Source organism: Bos mutus, chromosome 2, assembly GCF_027580195.1.
Source record: "Bos mutus isolate GX-2022 chromosome 2, NWIPB_WYAK_1.1, whole genome shotgun sequence".
In the NCBI taxonomy this organism is placed as follows: domain Eukaryota; kingdom Metazoa; phylum Chordata; class Mammalia; order Artiodactyla; family Bovidae; genus Bos; species Bos mutus.
The window spans coordinates 17,670,492-17,686,951 of record NC_091618.1 but is presented as its reverse complement, the minus strand read 5'-3'; the positions used below and the strand labels follow the sequence as shown (position 1 = coordinate 17,686,951).

The window sequence follows — 16,460 nt, the reverse complement described above, 5'->3', positions numbered from 1 at the left end:
GGACGATGGAAGAGGGAGTTCCTGCAGGGTCTGCCCAACCTCTCTGTACATAATCAGGTGCCAGTGGCTGCTCATGGGGAGAAGTACCTCCAGTGCCAACCGTGTCCTAGCTTTGGCTTTATCCAGTTGGCATGCCTGTTGGCACTCAGCCTGAGGAGTCCAGGCTGGCAGGGCTTCACTGAATGGTACTCCCTTTTCTGGATGGTTTTTGAGATGCAATGGCCCCTTGAGACCAGAGCAGAAGTGTGTAAGACCATGGCTTCCTGGATTTCATGATCTTGTGTCACCCCACGGTGCTAAAGTGATAGTATGTGTGCTTTGATTTTTTTTTTCCCAGGGATGATAACAGAAGGGAGAGCTGAGATTCCTGTAGCCCTCACGCTCAATTGCAGGCAGAAAGTTTCTAGGGAATGGAGTGGGAGCATCTTTAGGAGGAAAGAGAAACAGTCAGGGTCCTCACGGCTTGGGGGAGTGAAGAAGAGGGGCCATGGCACCCAGCAGGACTGACCAGGCCAGCCGGAAGCAGGCCCCACAGCTACACGTGAGATGTGAGCTTGCTCAGCCAGGTCTGGCTCAGCAGAAGTTTGGAAAGCATCTAAGAAAGGCACTCAGCCCAGTCTGCTCTCTCAAGAGCAGGTATTCTTGACCAGGAAACCACGCCTGCCCAGCTCCTAAGAATGACTTTTCCAAGGTTGAATTTCTGGAATCAGCTAGAGGGGACACTATATTTTTATATATAATTCCTCCAGTCACTCTGTAAAGTTTTCTTTATTCGATTTTTGAAGCTGTAGCTCTTCCCAGCTTCAGAGGATCATTTAAGAGTCATTTATTACCTCCTGCAGCTGTGAAATTAAAAGATGCTTGCTCTTTGGTAGAAAAGCTATGACAAACCTAGACAGTGTATTAAAATACAGAGACATCACTTTGTTGACAAAGGTTCATATAGTCAAAGCTATGGTTTTTCCAGTAGTCACATACAGATGTGAAAGGTGGACCATAAAGAAGGCTGAGCACCAAAGAATTAATGCTTTCCAACTGTGGTTCTGGAGAAGACTCTTGAGAGTCCTGTGAACAGCAAGATCAAACCAGTCAATCCTAAAGGAAATCAACCCTGAATATTCATTAGAAGGATTAATGCTGAAGCTCCAATACTTTGGCCACCTGATACAAAGACTCATTGGAAAAGACTCTGAGGCTGGGAAAGATTGAGGACAAGAGGAGAAGGGTGTGACAGAGGATGAGGCTGTTGGATGGCATCATTAAATCAATGGACATGAGTTTAAGCAAATTCTGGGAGATAGTGAAGGCTTCCCTGGTGGCTTAGATGGTAAAGCATCTGCGTGCAATGTGGGAGACCCAGGTTCGATCCCTGGGTCTGGAAGATCCCCTGGAGAAGGAAATGGCAACCCACTCCAGTACTCTTGCCTGGAAAATTCCATGGACTGAGGAACCTGGTAGGCTACAGTTCATGGGGTCACGAAGAGTCGGACACGACTGAGCGACTTCACTTTTCACTTTTTCACTCAGTGAAGGGCAGGAAAGCCTGGTGTGCTGCAGTCCATGGGGTCAGAAAGAGCTGGACATGATTGAGGGACTGAACGACAGCAACAACAACAGTCACCTCCTATGTCACAACTTGGGAGGGGGCAGTCCTGAGGTGACCTGGATTCTCAGCAGCTCCGGCCAGTAGGGAATGGGACCATGTTGGACCAGGAAGAGAGAAACAGCCTGGGTACAGGACTAGAAGAGGTCTCCAGGGAGACACAAGTCACACTGTCTGCAGGGATGTCACTGACACTGATTTCATTAGGAATTTTTATGTATTTGCCTGTGCACGACAAATCGAACCTGTGGCCCCTGCAGTAGAAGCACAGTCTTAACCACTGGACCACCACAGAAGCCCCACACTAAGAGTTTTTATCGTTTAAGGAGATGGGGGCCAAAACTTGGTGGGCCTGGGCAGTGAGAGAACAAAAGGAGGATGGATCTGAGTCTCCAGCTCAGAAGGACTGGGGAAAGATATGGACCACTAAGCCTAGCAGAATAAATCAAACCCCAGTCTTGCAAGTAGGAAAGAGAACAGCAACAAAAGGAAGTTAAAGGATGGTCCCAGGGCTAAGGGTCTTGGTTGTCATAGCAACTGAACTGATAGTGGCTGAAACTTTCAACCTGAAAGAAATGACTCTTGAGTGGTTTTCTTTTTTTCCCCAATAATAGAGCAATCCAGAGCCATGACAGAACAGAGTGAGAGAGACCTGATTCAGTTTATCAGTGCCAGAATGAAAGAGAAGGTCACAAATGGATTCAAGGTAATTTACAGCACAGCAATCCTGCCTACTGGCAAACCAGTGGGGAGAAGGGTCTTTTACCATAACGCATGGAGACTGTGTTGCAAAGAGAAACCTTTAGTACTCCCCTCAGAGGAGTTGGAAATCCAAAGCCATCATTATCTCTAGAATCCATCATGCTCTCCAGGAAGGGCACCAGAAGTCCTTATGGCCGTATTTGTCATCTTCCTTTCCAACTATAAAAGGAGCTCTGTTTCATTACATGCTTTTCTTTAGGTGCCCAAACTACTTACACCCCCTTCTGGATGACAGGTGAAGTCAGTCCATTTCACAGTTCACACTACTGTGGAAACAGTGGGAAATCAGAACCAAGGGATCTCTATGCATTTCCTGTTTATTCGTCTGTGACACTAGGTACCTAAATGGGAAGTTACAAGATCCTGTTGAAGAGTTTTCAACTTGCTATGGGAGCAGGGATGGGGACTCTGATGATGGTGTTACTTGATTTTTATTTGTCAGCTTGTGCTGCCTAACAAAATCTCACAGACTGAGTAGCTGAAACTTCTGCTGCTGTTGCTGCTAAGTCGCTTCAGTCGTGTCCGACTCTTCGCGACCCCATGGACTGCAGCCTACCAGGCTCCTCCGTCCATGGGATTTTCCAGGCAAGAGCACTGGAGTGGGGTGCCATTGCCTTCTCCGAGCTGAAACTGCAGCTATTTATTTCTCACAGTTCTGGAGAATTTGGGCAGAGCAGATCAGAGCAATCTAGTAATTTGCACTGACTTCCTATTTTTGTCTTGAGTGAAGAAAACCACTGTGATAAGAAAAGTTTTAATCCTTTGAGGCTTTGTTAATAGATAGCAATTAGCAAAATGAAAGTGCTAAAAGATCATTAAGTTTAAAATATTGACCATAGAATTGCAATTAAGTTAGTATATTTAAGTCTCATACTAAGCGCCTAAGAAGAAGAATGTTTTTTGAAATTATTTTTTAATGATAAATAGGGAGGACCAAGCAAGGATAAAAGATGTTCTTGACAGTAAGCCCAGAACTAATGGATCAGAAAGATGTGATGGAGCTGAAAATAGAACCACATGTGTATACTGAAAAGGCTCAGTGTGCCAGGCAAGACCAATGATAAGAATATCACACTGAATCCCATCCTGTCAAAAATAGCTAAACATATAATTACAGAGATAAAGGGGGAATATCATACGTGTTCATACACTAGAAATATAATTCTGACTGAAATCAGACAGTAGAGTTGCAGAACAAAATGCTCAAAGACAGTGGAACAAAGTCCAAATCAATATTGAAGGTGAGAAATTGTGATAAAATATGTATTGTAGCACAATATGTTGTTAGTTAATGAAAACAACAGAAGACATTCTGAGATATGCCAAGACAGAAAACATAACAGCCACGTGCTCTTCTTTTAAAATTACTTAAAAACATACTTCAGCCAACAGAAAGGTGTATCAAAAAAGAAGTATGGACATGCCGTGGCAAGATAAGACCAGATAGGAAACTTAAACAGTAAGAACAGAAAACATTGCTATTGTTCTCAAAAATCACTGCAGATGGTGACTGCAGCTATGAAATTAAAAGACACTTGCTCCTTGGAAGAAAAAATATGGCAAACCTAGACAGTGTATTAAAATACAGAGACATCATTTTGCTGACAAAGGTTCATAGAGTCAAAGCTATGGTTTTTCCAGTAGTCATGTATGGATGTGAGAGTTGGACCGTAAAGAAGGCTGAGTGCTGAAGAATTGAAGCTTTCAAATTGTGATGCTGGAGAAGACTCTTAAAAGTCCTTTGGACAGAAAGGAGATCAAATTAGTTAATTCTAAAGGAAATCAAGCCTGAATATTCGTTGAAAGGACTGATGCTGAAGCTGAAGCTCCAATACTTTGGCCACCTGATGTGAAGAGATGACTCATTGGAAAAGACCCTGATGCTGGGAAAGATTGAGGGCAGGGGAAGAATGGGGTGACAGAGGATGAGATGGTTGGATACAATCACCAGCTCAATGGACATGAGTTTGAGCAAACTCTGGGAGACAATGAAGGACAGGGAAGCCTGGTGTGCTGCAGTCTATGGGGTTGAAAAGAGTTGGGCACGACTCAGTGACTGAACAACAACAGGGTAACTCTAAACCTGACTGTGGCGCCCTCCGCTTCCGCTCTCGTTCCCACAATGCTGTGCGGCTGAGCGCCTCCGAGCCCGCGGGGACACTGTGGGGGGATTACCGCCTGAGGCGGCGGCGGCGGCGGCGACGTGGGCTGCGGCGGGCCCGCGGCGTCGGGCGGTGCGGATGTCCGGCTGGGCGGACGAGCGCGGCGGCTAGGGCGACGGGCGCATCTACGTGGGGAACCTTCTGAACGACGTGCGCGAGAAGGATCTGGAGGACCTGTTCTACAAGTACGGCCACATCAGCGAGATCGAGCTCAAGAATCGGCACGGCCTCGTGCCCTTCGCCTTCGTGCGCTTCGAGGACCCCCGAGATGCTGAGGATGCAATTTATGGAAGGAACGGTTATGATTATGGCCAGTGTCGGCTTCATGTGGAGTTCCCCAGGACTTACGGAGGTCGGGGTGGGTGGCCCCGCGGTGGGAGGAGTGGGCCTCCTACAAGAAGATCTGATTTCCGAGTTCTTGTTTCAGGACTTCCTCCATCAGGCAGCTGGCAGGACCTGAAGGATAACATGCGAGAAGCTGGGGACGTCTGTTACGCAGATGTGCAGAAAGATGGAATGGAGATGGTTGAGTATCTCAGAAAAGAAGACATGGAATATGCCCTGCGTAAACTGGATGAAACCAAATTCCGCTCTCATGAGGGTGAAACATCCTACATCCGAGTTTATCCAGAGAGAAGCACCAGCTATGGCTATTCAAGGTCTCGGTCTGGGTCGAGGGGCCGTGACTCTCCATACCAAAGCAGGGGTTCCCCACACGACTTCTCTCCTTTCAGACCCTACTGAGACAGGTGGTGGGAATTTTTTCTTTATTTTTTAGGTGAACTGAGCTGCTTTGTGCTCAGAATCTACATTCCAGATTGATGATTTAGTGGCTTAGGAGATTTTTTAAATTTTTTTTTTTAAGGAAATAAAACTACATAATGTCTACCACGGCCATATTAGCAGTGAAACATTTTTAACTGCAGAAATTGTGGTTTTGGTTCAGAAACGAGTTGTATATTTTTCACCCCGATGATGGGAAAAAAATCAGTGCTGTATCCTTGTGGGTTGCTCTTCTATGGAGATCAGCAGTTACTGTGACTGAGTTGGCCCATTCTGTTTAGAAATGTATTTTAAACGTTTAATAACTGACAGGTGTAGTTGTCTTTGATTGTGTTCATAGATTTCACCAAGAGGCACACTCATATGTTTTAAAAAAAAAAAAAAAACATTGAGTTGCAGTGGCAACTTGTGCCCAATTGGTAAGGAGCAGGAGTGGATTACTTATTTGGGGATAAAGTTAGTTGCTCGACGATGGTCTGAGAACATCACATCCGAGGGAAGTTTCAGGGTTTTCTTATAATTCAAGGCCAACCGTATAAACTAAGCTGCTTTAATGAAAAGGGGAGCATTGCAGATAGGGGAAGGGAATGAGAAGGCTAAAAACAGGCTTTTAAAAGTGGGTGCCAGCATAAAGATCACTGGGAAATTCTTAACCAAAACCAACTTTAGCAAGTTGGTCAGGGGAAAAAACTCATTTAAGTTTTGGTTCTGTCACTTTCGCTCCTAAATTTGTCTCATATTTGTCCTTGGTATCTGAGCTATAAAAAAAGACAAACCCCCCCAAAAAAATAAATAAATAAATCTGACTGTGGCAATATACAAAAACGTGCAGACCTATCTCATTTATAAATACAAATGCAAAATCCTAAAAAACACCCTGTGCAATGGTATATTAAATACACAACAGGAACAAAAATTCCACACTAATTTAGAATTCCACTTAGTTTTTTTTCATAGTGTTATGAGTGTAGAAATTCTGAAAATGTTGTTGTAGTTTAGATTTGAGAAAATGAGGAAACATACTATGGGAGAAGACAGGCACAAATATTGCCTGTAGGAAGACATGGGAGAAGCCTGTGGTGTTGGATGGGAATTAGAGGCATATAATATTTATAAATCATGGGATTATCAAGGAACGTTCTCTGTCCTGCCAACATGCACCTGATTGGATTTCTGAATTACTATGGACCGGGAGAGCCTGGTGGGCTGCCGTCTCTGGGGTCACACAGAGTCGGACATGACTGAAGTGACTTAGCAGTAGCAGTGGTTGCTATATACTATCCATTTCCCCCTGTTTGAATGCAAGTGTCTACAGTCTGTGTCATTATTATATTTGGAAAGTGGGGGAGACTAACTTGTCCTTTAGTTCACAGGTCTTTGGTTCCACAGAAGTTGTACCTAGGCCTGCATCCAGTGAACCACACCTAAGGAACTTATCTGAATTGAACCTGATATGGATGATGAGGTCCTGGACTTTGTTCCAGTCCTACAATGAGTGAGACTTACTGGGATGGGGTGGGGGGTGAGTGTCCTTTGCATGTGGGAAGGATGTCAATTGCTGTGGTCAGAGGGTAGACTATGGTAGGGTGTTTCTGAAGACAGTGGCAACATTTCTTGCCAAATAACATTCCCTTTGAAACATGGCTTTGCCACTCATCCTATTGAGAGGTACAGCCCATTTCCCCTCCTTTTGAATTTGGTCTGGTGATTTGCTTGGACTGACAGTATGTGGAAGAAGTAATACTCTACAAGCATGAAAGGGCTTGGTCAATACCATGTGGAACAAAGATAAGGCATCCACATGGAGCTCTTCCTAAATTTCTGGCTCACAGACAAGTGAACAATAAGATGACTACTCCTTGAAGCCACTAAACTTTGGGATCATTTGTTACACAGCAGTAGGTAGCTAATATGCTATCAAAGGTCCTGGGGTCATTTCAAAACGACTCAGGAGCCAACGTGAAGACTCTTACTCACTGCTAAGCAATCTGAGCAGCAATAAAGATATTAACTGCAATGGTTGGGAGCACATTAAATATTTAAATCCATGAGCTCAAGATACTTTATAGAAAAAAAAAAAAAAGAAACCTCCATGTCTATCTTTAGAGGCTATTAGGGAAACAACTAACTTGAACATTTTAAATAAAGAATCCAGAATTTATCCTTTATTTCCTATACAAACTGTACTTCAAGGCAGCCAAATATTGAAGCGAGTTCTTTGCAGAAGAATTCTAACTAATAAATGTAGAAAGAATAGAGTACTCATGTGCTCAGTCATGCCCAGCTCTTTGCAACCCTTTGGAGTATAGCCTGCCATTGTCCATTGGATTTTTCAGCAAGAATACTGGAGTGGGTTGCCATTTCCTCCTCCTGGGGATCTTCCTGACCCAGGGATCAAACCCACATAGAAGGAGTAACAGAATCTAAATATCATCATTTTGCAAACCCTATTGAAATAGGTTTAGGCAATAAGCATCAGTGGCTGTTAAAATCATTAGGGGAAAGGATGATGTGTAACAGATGGGTCAAGTTGATAACACCTGAACCTGCTGTAAGATCTTAATTACCATTGCTAAGTCGCTTCAGTCATGTCCGACTCTGTGCGACCCCATAGACGGCAGCCCACCAGGCTTCCCCGTCCCTGGGATTCTCCAGGCAAGAATACTGGAGTGGGTTGCCATTTCCTTCTCCAACGCATGAAAGTGAAAAGTGAAAGTGAAGTCGCTCAACCGTGTCCAACCCTTAGCGACCCCATGGACTGCAGCCTTCCAGGCTCCTCCATCCATGGGATTTTCCAGGCAAGAATACTGGAGTGGGGTGCCATTGCCTTCTCCGGTAAGATCTTAATATTACATATTAATACACAGACCCCGGGAAGTCTCTATACTAAACAATCAACTCGAAACAACCTGCCCCAAACCTGAATCCAAGTAAGCCTCTAGATCTAACCTCTAGGTCTAAAAAAAAAAAAAAAATGCCAGAGAGAAAAACACATGCCACTAAGAGCATGGGGGCTTCCCTGGTGGCTCAGATGGTAAAGAATCTGCCTACAATGCAGGAGACCCAGGTTCAATCCCTGGGTTGGGAAGATCCCCTGGAGAAGGGAAAGGCTACCCACTCCAGTATGCTTGCCTGGAGAATTCCATGGACAGAGGAGACTGATGGTCTATAGTCCATAGAATTGCAAAGAGTAAGATACCACTGAGCGACCAAAGCTTTCACTTTCACAGGAGGATGTAGAAAAACTCAGAATATGGGAATTCCGGTCTAGTGGTTAGGACTGTGCTCTCACTTCAATGTCTGGTCAGGGAACTAAGATCCCACAAGTCAGGCAGCGTAGCCAAAATTGAAAACAAAGAACCAAGGCTCCAAAACTGTGGCCACCTGATGCAAAGAACTGACTCATTAGAAAAGACTCTGAAGCTGGGAAAGCTTGAAGGCAGGAGGAGAAGGGGACAACACAGGATGAAATGCTTGGATGGCATTACTGACTGGATGGACATGAGTTTGAGCAAGTTGTGATGAGTTGGTGATGGACAAGGAAGCCTGGTGTGCTACAGTTCATGGGGTCGCAAAGAGTCAGATGAGACTGAGCAGCTGAACTGAACTGAAGGTCCCACAAGCTGCACGGTGTGGCCAAAAGAAAGGAAAAGAAAATTCCAGAACATGAAAAATTGTATAGGGCAAAGACACCAGGTTATCCAATAAGTAGACAGCAAGGAAGAAAGGAAGTGGGGAATTTACAGATGAAAAGAACCTTAAGAGACAGATTAGCTAAATTCAGTGTGTGAAAGTAGTTAGGATCCCAATTTAAACACATCAATTGGAAAAGGATTTATGAGACAATGAAGAGAATGTGAACGGTGGTGAGGTATTTAATGGTATTAAGAAACAATTCAATTTTTTTTTGAGGGGGGAGTGAAATACAAAAAGAGTAAAAGGAGGTGGAGGACATGATGATTATATGTAAAGTTGGATTTGAGTGACGAGGGCAGCCAATGGCATCCCAGAGTCGTTGGCAATCTAAGGATGGCCAGGGTACCATTATATGGATCCTGAAGTTGGGATGCTTTTAGTCCATCCAGAACAGGATCAAGGATGAGCCTGGAAGCTGTTGTCACTGACTTCATGACAAATAAGCACTTCTTTGAGGTCCTTTTCAAATTCTGCCTCTAAATCCAGTCCTACCTGACCAAAGTCGGAAGCCTGAAAGAGAGAGAGAGAAAAAAAAAAGCAAGCACACAGGGCCTAAGGACAGAGAATTAGGATCATAGATCACTTATGCTTTCTTAGGAGATCTCCTCTCCCTGCTGGAAAGCTGCACTCCCCCAGGCGAGCAGAACAGGAGGGAGAGGCCGCCACTCAGATGTTCAAATGCACGAGGCTCTGCCTGGTTGTTAACCTGGACCTGACAGGTGGTCTGGACCAAAGAGCTGATTTTGACCCCTGCAATGCCTGACTTTGGGGCAAACCAGATAAAACTTTTCTTGAAAGCCCACTCTCTGAAGGAAAGATGACCCCTTCCATTCTCCAAGGCTAAGACTGTGCTAGGCATTGAAGGGCTCCCTGGGTTGATTCTTCCCCCTCCAGCTCCATTGCTGGACACCAGTTTACAGCCTGTGGCTCATGAACACGCCAAGTGGCGGCAAGGAGGGAGGGAAGGAGGCTGGGTGGAACTGAGAATTCGCTTTATATATGTCCCAAGAATATCTGGACAAGTGAGAGTAAAAAATCAGAGTAAATGCAATAAACTAAAGAATGCCTTGGATTGCAATACAGTTCAACCAGTTGCTCTTCCTACCAATGAAAGATGAAACCAACACCAGCTGAGAGCAAATCTGGGTATTTGAGTCCACTGGGAAACTCTAGAGTAAAAAAATCCGAGCATGAGCATCCTGAAAGTTTAATTCATTTCATCTTGATTAATTAATTTCTGTATTTCTGAGGCATGAAGGACCATGTAAGCATAAACTGCCTCCCCACCCCCCTGCCCCCCCCATTTGAACAAAGAGGCAGGATGAAATTGACCATTCTCAGTGGGAGTGGCCTGTCCTTCTGGGACTGAAGATGAAATTTTTTTTTCAGGTATCATTTACAAGGACCCTGCTTGCTGTTCTTTTTGACATTCTCCTCTCCACCTCTGGGGCTTCCCTGGTGGCTCAGTAGTAAAGAATCCACCTGCAATGTGGGAGACCTGGGTTCGATCCCTGAGTTGGGAAGATCCCCTGGAGAAGGGAATGGCTACTGATGACAGTATCCTGGCCTGGAGAATTCCATGGACTGTATAGTCCATGAGGTCGCAAAGAGTCAGACACGACTGAGCGACTTTCAGTTTCTTTCTCCACCTCTGAGATTGAGAGACAGTTTCCTTCTATAATCCTTGCTTTTTGAGCTCTCCCCAGGACAAGACTAGGCACGATTCTTGCAAAGCTCTGCTGTCCCAGAAATGAGAGGGAAGTAGAAAGGATGTGAAAGGGAGGCAGGAAATTCCCTTTACCTTGTAAAATGTTTTATGGTTGTGAAATATTAGGCGCATGTCCCGTAAAAACCAAGCCATTGTGTACACTTTCTCAGTCAGCCTTTCTTTAACCAGGTCCAACCACATGGCTTCCCTAAAGGGCTCACCATAATCTCGAATCTAGGGGCAAAGACATCAAAGAGGTGATGTGAGCACAGGCATTGCCACTGGAATGGATCCAACACCAACCTTTATTTGCAGGGTAATACCCAAGTGGCTTAGTGGGTTAAGAATCAGCCTGCCAATGCAGGAGATGCAGGCAGATGTGAGTTCAACCCCTGGGTTGGGAAGATACCCTGGAGGAGGGCAGGACAACCCACTCCAGTATTCTTACTTGGAGAATCCCATAGACAGAGGAGCCTGTAGCCTAGTGGGCTACAGTGCATAGGGTTGCAAAGAGTTGGGCATGACCAAAGTGACTGAGCACACATGTACGCACTGATAATGGTATCTGATGTCTATGTGCCAGGCATTGTTCTAAGCACTGCTGATGCATTAATATATGATCTCCACAACAACAGTAAGAGATTGTTACTATAATTACTCCAGTGTTATTGATGAGAAACCAGAGAATGGAGAGGTTAAGTAACCTATCCAAGATTTCACAGCTAAAAACTGGTTGAGCTACATTGAACCCATAGTTCAAGTCTCCTGAGTCTGCACCCTCAACCCTATGCTCTCTGTAAGGAAGACATTCCCACTGAAGAGAAAGAGAACCTAAGATACTGTGTCCCAGAGCTGGTATGCAATGGGGTGGACTTTGAAGAGGCAGCCCCACTCCAGAGCCTGCAGCTAAACCTTCCACCCTCTACAAACAGAGATGCCTGCAGGATGCACACTCCACATTTCTAAAATGAGTTTAACAGCAGAGAGATGCCCAGAGGATGAGAAATGTCGAACAGAACTTACATTACATGGGATCTCCGCAAAGAAAGAGCTTTGTGGATGACAGTAGGCTTTCAAGAGGAGAAATTCACATTTCTGTAAAATACGAAGAGGGATTTAAAGGCAAATGCAGTTTGGAAAAAGTGAGGCCAAGCCTTTGCCCAGAAACCACACATAGGAGCAGCCAGACACAACCAGCTTTCTGACTGCATCTGCCAAGGTGCCGTGGTCGGGAGGTGAATGCTGAATTCTGTCTGTGCTCCACGTTTGGACTGAAGCTCCATCCTCGGAAGTGAGACACTGAAGGCTTTCTTTGGGTGCCCTTCCCTGGACCCTCTGCCTGTTTGAGGGGAAGGCTTGGGTCCCCATCCCACTCACCAGCTGCTCCTCCGGCTGCATGGACCTTGCCCAAACCTCAGATTCCTGGAGACCCTGCTGGTTTCCTGAAGACTCCTTCATCCTGCAGAAGGTGCAACTCCATGGGCTCCTGTGGGGCCGGGCATAAATGAGCGAGGACAAGGTCCTCAGAAACAGCCACTGGTTTCCTTTTCCTGATAGATGCAGCCAGGGAAGGAAGGGGCCACCTCCCGGAGTCTCCAAGACTCCCAAGGCTGAGGGGGTTGGGGGTGGGGGGATAGGTGGGTGGGAGTGGAGTGCAGGAAGGGGTCCCATTGAGAGAGCCACAAAGCAGTCCGAGTGTGGAGGGCGGTGTCAGGGTGACAGGTGGGTTCTCCTTTCCTCCTCTGCCCTCCCAGGAGCACAAGGAGCATTGCGCACCTGACTGGAGTATCAGAAACAGGGTCTTAACCCCCTGGGTGACTGAGGCTCCATCAGCCTGTTGAGACTGTGGGGGAAATCGGAGAAGCAGGCCATGTTTCCTGCCTTTCCTGAGAAATTACAGAGCACAAATGGTGTTTTTCCGCCCTTTGGACAGGAGTCTAGGTTACGAAACCGGGAAAGGACAATTCCCAGGGGCAGAGGTAGTGTGGGGGTCAGCGTGACTCAGCCGCAGACTCAGAGGCACTGATACCACAGGGAACACAGGCTACGGACCGATGGGGCTACGCGGGGTCACCCGGGCAGAGCCCAGGATGCCCAGATGCTCTCGGGCCCGCGGCTCTTCCACCCAGAGATGAGCGATCAGAGGCGGAGCCCTGGCGGGGCGCCTGCACCCGGCGGGGCTGCGTCTCACTAACCTCTCAGCCTCCGCGGGTGGGATGTGACAGTCCTCGTGAAAGAATCGCGGGCAAGTGTCACAGCGGAGCAGTGAGCCCCCTTTACAGCACACCGCACATTCCTTGGAGTTTTCCTGCTAGAAGGGGATTGGTACCTGAGACAGGTTGCTCCCTCTTCCCAGGCCTGGCCCAGAGACGCTCTCAGCCACTGCGCGCAGGCCCAGGTAAGCTCGTGGGCAACTCTGAGAACAGTCCCTGAGGTTATACTGACACACGGAGGGACATACACAAAGACACAGAGCTGCTGTGTCAATGGGTTGTTTGGTTGGGGGCCGGGGTGTGTGCTGAGGATCCATAGGGGTCTTTCTTGTGGCTGTAAAATGTAACCTAGTAAGTTTTACAAGTAACTTATGTGAGAGGCATGATCCTTACAGTTGGATAAAGATTCAGGTGGTGCTGGGAAAGACTGAAGAGAAAGGAGGAGGAGGAGAAGGGGTGCCAAAGTGCCCCACTGTGGTCCTTTCTCCCCAAGACGGATGGTGGGTGGTCAGGTAGACCACCACTCAAAGCAACTGAGAGTCAGTTACAACCAAGAGGGGACCCTGCCACCACCCGCTACTGTCCGTAACACAAATATGAGCACCCTAAGGGGATGGTTAGATAGCATTATGGACTCAATGGACTCGAATTTGAGCAAACTCTGGGAGATAGTGGAGGACAGAGGAGCGTTGCATAGTGCAGTCCATGGGGTTGCAAAGAATTGGACATGACTCAGCCGACACGACTTAGCAACTGAGCAACGACAAAGATTCACAGGTGGGACTCCTGATTCTGCTCCCAGCCCTACAGCACGGACAGGGTGGGGCTCCACACAAGTTAATTGCTCAGTCGTGTCTGACTTTGTGACTCACTGACTCTAGCCCGCCAGGCTTCTCTGACTGTGGGATTCTCCAGGCAAGAATACTGAAGTGGATAGCCATTCTCTTTTCCAAGGGATCTTCCCAACTCAGGGATCGAACCTGAGTCTCCTGCACTGTGGGTGGATTCTTTACCATCTGAGCCACCAGAGAAGCCCTCCACATGCACAAGGGAACCTTTTGTCTGCACAAAGGGTAGGAGTCTGGAAGAGAGGTCCTTCTTCCTGTGCCCCACCGTGGTATTCTCCCCGAAAGACAGATGGTGGGTGGTCAGGAAATAGACCACCAGGAGCTGGAGCAAAGGCTCAAAGCAACTGAGAATCAGAACCACGGAAAGGACCCTGCCACCACCCACCACTGTCCCTAACACAAATATGAGGGCCCTGACCAAGGGCATCAGGGACGGGAATGTTTAGTCCATTGGCAAAACTAGCCACTCAGCCAAAGGGAAACGTCTTCCTGATCTGGGATGGTGCTCATCTCTCTTAGCTGGGGAGGCTTCCTGAGCGCCCTCTCCACTTCCTAAGCCCCAAGGCCTCCTAAGGAGTGCTCCATAACCCTGACGGTCAAAGACTCTTTCTGGCCTTCCCCTCCTGAACCTGTTAGTCTGCCTCTCTCTGTCTTTAGGGTTGACACCCAACAGCCATTCTTGCCTCAGTGATACCTGGCCTGTGCTGGTCCAGAGTATAGATGCCAGTGCAGACCTACCTGCTTCTCCTGATGGAGAACCTGGTTGGGCCCAGAGCCCTGATACCCCTGCCCCCTACCTCTGTGTTCTGGAGGGAAAGTTTCCAGCACACATGATGCAGCAGGGAAATGACAGAGAAAGGACACACATACCCATGGTCACACTCTAATAAAGGATCTGACTCTGGTTTTTATATTTGATGACTGGTGGTTTCTCTAATCCACCCCTCCCTCTTCCCCTCTTGGCATATCTGGGCAAGGTGCTAAGAAAACCTCATGGGCTCCCTCTCTTGGCCACAGTGAGAAGTTCAAGTCGGACAGACCTCGCCCCAGCAAGGGGACCCTCACCTCGGCCACATGAAGTGAAGTGAAGTGAAAGTCATTCAGTCGTGTCCGACTCTTTGTGACCCTATGGACTATACAGTCCATGGAATTCTCCAAGCCAGAATACTGGAATGGGTAGCCTTTCCCTTCTCCAGGGGATCTTCCCAACCCAGGGATTGAACCCAGGTATCCCGCATTGCAGGCAGATTCTTTACCAACTGAGCTATCAGGGAAGCCCATGGCCACATCCCTAACCATAATAAACCTTGGGCTATACCCTTTCTTAGGGTGGCACTAGTGGTAAAGAACCTTCCTGCCCCTGCAGAAGACATAAGAGACTCAGGTTCTATCCCTGGGTTGGAAAGATCCCCTGGAGGAGGGCATGGCAACCCACTCCAGTATTCTTGCCTGGAGAATCCCATAGACAGAGGGAACCCGGCAGGCTACAATCCATATGGTCTCACAGAGCTGGACATGACTGAAGTGACGTAGCACGCATACCCTCCAGCCACTTTCAGGCCAGCTTGGGTGCCTGCCTTGCCTCTCCCCAGAAAGTCTCTGTATATGAGCAATAAATATTTTATTCTCTCTTGGCACATGTGTTGCATCATTGGTTTCAACATCTGAACCCAGTTTTTGGTGCAGGGCTGAGCTCACTTACCTGCAGGCAACCACAAGACAGTTGGGTTGGCAAGCAGGAGTCTGGATGACCATTCCAACCTAGGGGTCTCTCTTTGGATTGCTAACTGGCTCAGGTCCCCGCTGACTTATGCTTGAAGTTATGTTGTTCTCTTCTGGGCACTGAGGTTGCCATCATCCACCAGGAGGCACCATCCATTCTTTCCAAGTTTAAGAACAGGCCAGATTGGACATTTAAATGGATGAAAAGTAGAGATAATCACTCTTGCACTAAATAGATCTTATATGGGTTTTCCTGGTGGCTCAGGGGTAAAGAATCCACTTGCCAATGCAGGAGACTCGGGTTTGATCACTGGGTCGAGGAGGTCCCCTGGAGAAGGAAATGGCAACCCGCTCCAGTATTCTTGCCTGGGAAACCCCATGGACAGAGGAACCTGGCAGGCTACAGTCCATGGAGTTGCAAAAGAGTTGGACACAACTTAGGGACTAAATAACAACACAACAACATGATAAATTTCTATTCTTGAAGGCCCTGCTTTAATTTCTACCGAGTTCTATTAACTATTTTAACAGAGTGGAAGGTCCATGGGCTTCATTATGTAAAACCTATTGTGTCAAGGATTTAATTTTATTTTACTTCATCATTTGTTAGCTCAAAGCATCCATGCCCACTACAGGATAGTTTTGAGCAGCGGGTGTTATGGTGAGGCATTAAGGTGAGGTATACCTGTTTGTCCTCTGTTTTATGTTTGGCAAGTCCCCCAAAAGCATAGTAGGTACCTTGTTTAAATTTAATGGGATGCAATTACTCACAAAGGACCCCCATGATATAGCCAATATTAATGCCGTTACTGATGCCATCCATTTCAGTTCAGTTCAGTTCAGTTGCTCAGTCGTGTCCGACTCTGTGACCCCATGAATTGCAGCATGCCAGGCCTCCCTGTCCACCACCAACTCCCATCCATTTAGCAACTGGCAAGTGTTTTACATTCACAGGTTTGGCTC

General features: G+C 46.9%; 1 protein-coding gene and 1 pseudogene across 5 annotated transcripts in view; one reads left to right on the top strand and one right to left on the bottom strand.

Annotated features, from left to right (window-relative positions):
• The first annotated feature begins 4,590 nt into the window (after nt 1-4,590).
• On the top strand, nt 4,591-5,389 carry LOC102273660 (serine/arginine-rich splicing factor 9 pseudogene; annotated as a pseudogene).
• A 3,777-nt stretch (nt 5,390-9,166) lies between these two features.
• The window catches only part of SP110 (SP110 nuclear body protein), a 49,587-nt gene continuing 42,293 nt past the window's right edge, over nt 9,167-16,460 (bottom strand). For 2 of the 5 annotated variants that reach the window (XM_070385525.1, XM_070385521.1), the window contains 5 exons: nt 12,910-13,025; nt 12,092-12,200; nt 11,738-11,809; nt 10,808-10,948; nt 9,167-9,516 (listed from right to left, as the gene is read on the bottom strand). In XM_070385525.1, coding sequence (XP_070241626.1) covers nt 9,403-9,516; nt 10,808-10,948; nt 11,738-11,809; nt 12,092-12,200; nt 12,910-13,025 — 552 coding nt within the window. In that variant the 3' untranslated portion in view covers nt 9,167-9,402. The remainder of the gene's footprint in view (nt 9,517-10,807; nt 10,949-11,737; nt 11,810-12,091; nt 12,201-12,909; nt 13,026-16,460) is intronic. The other 3 variants (XM_070385505.1, XM_070385509.1, XM_070385516.1) reach the window with 3 other exon arrangements.